The sequence below is a fragment of the Protopterus annectens genome, chromosome 13.part0 (genome assembly GCF_019279795.1).
Source record: "Protopterus annectens isolate FY-2018-M chromosome 13.part0, PAN1.0, whole genome shotgun sequence".
NCBI lineage: Eukaryota > Metazoa > Chordata > Ceratodontiformes > Protopteridae > Protopterus > Protopterus annectens.
Window position 1 is genome coordinate 630,660,705 of NC_056747.1, and position 4,712 is coordinate 630,665,416.

Genomic DNA, 4,712 nt, shown 5'->3' on the forward strand with positions numbered 1-4,712 from the left:
CATTTTTGTTCTCAGCGTGGAAAGATCCTCCCTGAAAATGTCAAAGTTCACTCTACCAGAGCTTTAAATATTTTTTAGGCCACTTTAGAAGCAGTGGACCATAGAGTCCTTCTAGAGGTACGAACTTGGTTTACTGTGCATTACTTTTACTAAGCATTACAAGATTGACTCATTTTATAAGGCCAGAGCAGAATTTGCTAGGTCTGATCTCCAGGGGGCTCCTGAACCATACCTCTCAACCTATTAGAAAAAGAAGTCTGGACAAAGCCATAAACAAAAGTTGGACAAAGGACTAAAAATAGGAATAATTTTTAAACATTGCTCTTACAAACTTAGAAGTTGATAGAATACTATGTTTTGCTTTAGCATGAATTTTCAAAAGGGTAGGAAGTCTGAAACTCAAATGTCTGTACTTATTTTTTAACTTCAGTCTTTAATGATTTGCCACTAATTTGCCAGAAAACTACAATTTTATGAAAAACGGACCAGAAATATGAGGCAAAAATCCAGACATTCTGCAAACATCTGTACAGTTGAGAGGTATGTCCTGAACTCTGACCCCTGTTCCTCCTCTCTGACTATCTAGGCTTTGTTAATTGTCATATAGTTTATTCTACAGAAAACAGTGATCTAATGATGAACATAGTACAGCTATATAAATAAAAGTACCATAACAGTAGATATTTGAATAGATCACTGTTTCAGTACTAACACCCTTCCACCAACCACCTTTTCATTTTGTTCTCTTTTTGCTCCTTGTGCATCCTGTTCTTTCTCCAGTTTTCCTTTAGACAGGTTGGGGTTTCCTTTGTCTGTCTCCTTTTTTCTCCTAGCACATATGTTTCCAAGTTTGGACTTTGGGCTTTCTGTTTCATTTTATAGCCTCATTTGTAATGAAAGCAGTGATTTTTATAGTCTGTACATCTCCTTTTATATTAACATGCTCATGTGATACATTGGATGTATGGTGTGGCTGGACGGTGCCCAAAGGCCTTTGTATACTAGCTGGAAGTCCAGTCTTTGTTAAGATAAGTTCTCAAGTCTTTGTTAAGATAAGTTCTCGACCAAAGAAGCAAGTAAAAACCACTTTACAAACTAAGAACCACAAAAAAGAGCGGCGGCAAACAATCCCAAAGAAGAACTGGTTTAATGAATAACGTAAGCAAAAAAAACGCTTTCGGAGAGCTCAGTGTCTCTCCTTCCTCAGACTAAGGTCCAGTTCTTCTTTGGGATTGTTTGCCTCCGCTCTTTTTTGTGGTTCTTAAGATAAGTTCTGTATATCCTTATGGTACTGTAGCAGCGATCTATTAAAAAATCTACTGCTTTGGTAAGTTTACTTACACAACTGTACTTTATGGACCAGAAGCCTTTAAAGCACAGAACTCTGATGCATTTTCAAAATGTTTTTTTTTTTTTTTAATTGTTTCCTATTTTTCTCCCTCACACAGGTGCTGCTTCTTCACTAGTCCGGAGAGAAGTAAAGATTTAACTTCAGTTTACATTGCTGTCTTGTATCAAATTATTTACCAGCTGCTGACATGGATAAGGAGACCACAGAATTAAACTTGTGACATTTAGATTAGCTATAACATGAGCTGTGCAAAAATCTTAGGTATGTCTGTGAAAGGAACGTTTGTGGAAGGTCTGGGACAATAATAACCACTATGATTAGAAAAAAAAATAACCACTATGATCTTAACATTCCTTATAGCTCTATAATGAACTTGCAGTTTTAAGTGGTTAGTTTTAGTGATAGTGACTTAATTATTGTGACGAGCCATTATACCTGACAGATTTGACCAAGACATTTGATTATGGTCTTGAGATGAAATGCATTTTAACTATATACAGTTCTCTTAAGTGTATGACTATCAAAACATTGTTGTCCATTTCAGTAAAGATGGGCAGTTAAAATTATATTGATTGTTGTCTTTTCATTTTATCATATTAAATATTCTTGAAAAGTTGAATAAAAGAGTGCCTTTTTCATAATGAATATCAGGAACTTGATATTTTATCTTTTTATTCTGCTGCAAGAGATGGGGACTGACCTATGTATTTTGGCTAATTCATACTGAAATTATAATAGCATACCGCTTTTAAAACTAATTATGTACTGCATTTTGCTCTTTTACCACCAGTTTTATATTTCATTTTGCACTTTGCAGGTTTCTGAAGTAATATTTTTAGATGTGTTCTTACTTATGTAAGTATAGATAATAATTTTTTGAAGTACTGTCTAAAACATCTGAAGTTAGTTGTATGGAAGGTTATGTTTATTCAGTAGTAAACCTGTGACAAAACCTCAGATGTTATGTTGTCCCATCTCGCCTTCATTCTTGCTGGTTGGGTTCAGAGCCGATCCTTGGCTCCGACTCAGCCGATATACAATAGCTCGAGAGCTTTTACTGGCTCGAGGCTACCCCTTATCCCAACATGCCTAGCGGCAGTTACCCAGATCTTGTTTGCCGCTTGCAGCATCAAGATTGCTCCATACTGGCTCCGGCTAAGTACTTTACATTTTTTTCTAGTTGATGCTAAGTTTTGGTAAATTTACTGCTTATATTGACTCGTTAGAGTGTGTATCCTTTATCGTTAGCCTAACAACCCTCTTTTTCTGCTCCTTGTGGTGTTTTTGACCGTTTTCTTCTTCAGGCATGCTTTCCCCTTAGAGCCCGTTTAAGTTAGAGGGTTCTTCCCTTTCCTCACCTCTATTTTGGGTTTGCCGTTTAAGTTAGAGGCTCTCCCATTGGAGAGTTGCCGTTTAAGTTAGAGGCTCTCCCCCTTCCTTCTTCTTCCTCTCAAAAAAAAAAAAAAAGAAAATAATTTTAAGGTTTTTTCCTTTGTGGTTATCATTGTTTGCTTCTACTTGTTATAGTCTGTGAGTGATAGTTTTCTCTGTTGAAACCTTTTCCCTGATTAGTGCTCATTATGTCTAAAGAGTCTAAACCCTCTGGGTTTAAAAAATGCGAGTCGTGTTGCCAGAAAATGTTCCTTACGGACGGGCACACGAGTTGCGTTTACTGTTTAGGGGCTGTTCACCTGCAGGAGTCTTGCACGATCTGTCATGCTTTCAGTTCCAGAGTCCTGCAGGAAAGAAAAAATGAGCTTATTCTACGTGGTCTCCTGAAGAACCTTCAAGATGCCTCATCTCAGGATCCTCAGCTAGCCAAATTGTCTGAGAAACACTCCAAGCCATCAGTTCCAAGCTCGGAACAGACAAAAATTACTGAGAAGCATTCGGCTCTGTCAGCCCCCAGCATTGGCTCCGACAAAGCTAAGTCTCCAGCGGCTCCATCTGTGTCCTCGGAGCCAGTCCGGATACGTAAGAGTTCAAGGTGTCCCTCTTTGAAGCCAGTACGCTCCGCTCCACAATCTCCACTGCTGCAACCTGGAGTGGGCAGTCACCAGTCCTCTTCACACTCCTCTCAGCCCTCCAGACTTTCGGATCACAATGTGGAGAGAGTGGTCAACAGGCTCTTCAAGTTACAGGCACTTGCTAAATTAATCTCGAGTTCAGCCCATAAGGATTTCACTCCTTCGGCCCTCCCAGCTTTTCCATTGATTCCTCCTCCGACTCTATTGAACTTGGAGCCAGAGTGCATGGAGGTCGTGGTGGTGGAACCGTCAGCTCCGGTTTCTTCTCCCTTATCGGTTCCAACGACCACTCCAATCTCCATGATGTCTCAGTCTGTTGAGGGGTCTGGGCACTGAAGCTCTCTCGTTGGCTCTGAGGGGGAAGTGGCATCGGACCCTTATCCAACCCACTGTCCCTCTCTGAGCTTCGACGCAGGTGCACTCGGCTTCTACATTGGCCTCGGAGCCTTCGCTCCCGGTTCTAAGGAGATCTGTGAGCTCTTCAGAGCTGGAGGCTCTTTCGAATCAGGAACATGGCACCTTCGAGGTGATGAGGAGCGTGATGTCTGCTGAGACTGCTACACCCTCGACTCCATTGGCTCCTTTTCCCTTGATGGCTGTGCCGGCCTTTGTCCCTCCTCCTGCCAAGCATAGGGAAATGTGCCCAAGGACGCACCACTGAGTGACCCCACTTCTTCCGAAACCTCCCCGGGACATTCGGAGGTCCCTCGGAAGAAGAAATGTAAGAGGAAGCATCTAGACTCCCCTGTGTCTATCACTTCAGATACGGACCTGGATGAGTCGGAAGGGTCCCCACGGTCTCTCTGAGGATGTCTCCTTTTCAGACATCTTGGAAATCCTTAGACAGAGGAGTGGCTGGAAGTCCATAGCCCCTTCTGAGGATGAGTCTGTGTACCTGGACGCATTTGGTTCCCGACCCTCCACCACTTGGGTGTCTCTGCCTTTTGACCTACTTTTTGTCTGTAGTGAGTCAAAAGGCATGGGGAGCTCCAGAAACCATGGAACCTGTTCCTAAGAGACCCAACAAATTTATTACAGCTCCAGAAGATAAGTCTTTTCTCTCCAAGGGAGTCCCTGTTGATGCCATGGTGGTGGCAGCAGCCACCAAGAAGGAACATGTGGAAACTTCTTCATCTGTCCATCTGCCGAACAAAAAGTCTCGTACGATGGACAGGTATGGGAAGCATATGTTTTCTTCAGCGAATTTTGCTCTCAGATCACTTAATTACTTGTCACATTTCACACGACTTCAGAGGGATCTCCTGAAGGAGATAGAAGATACCCTGCAAGATCCTACAGCTGAGGGAGTTGCAAATAGAGCAGCTTCCCAGCTT

General features: G+C 41.9%; 1 protein-coding gene across 10 annotated transcripts in view; it reads left to right on the forward strand.

Annotated features, from left to right (window-relative positions):
* LOC122787535 (aldehyde dehydrogenase family 3 member A2-like) overlaps positions 1-1,917 on the forward strand; it is a 644,066-nt gene extending 642,149 nt beyond the window's left edge. For all 10 annotated transcript variants that reach the window (XM_044054295.1, XM_044054297.1, XM_044054301.1 and 7 more), the window contains one exon: positions 1,449-1,917. Coding sequence is in view for 1 of the 10 variants with exons in the window: in XM_044054297.1 (XP_043910232.1) it covers positions 1,449-1,466 (18 nt within the window). In the remaining 9 variants the exon portion in view is untranslated. The remainder of the gene's footprint in view (positions 1-1,448) is intronic.
* The last annotated feature ends 2,795 nt before the right edge of the window (positions 1,918-4,712 follow it).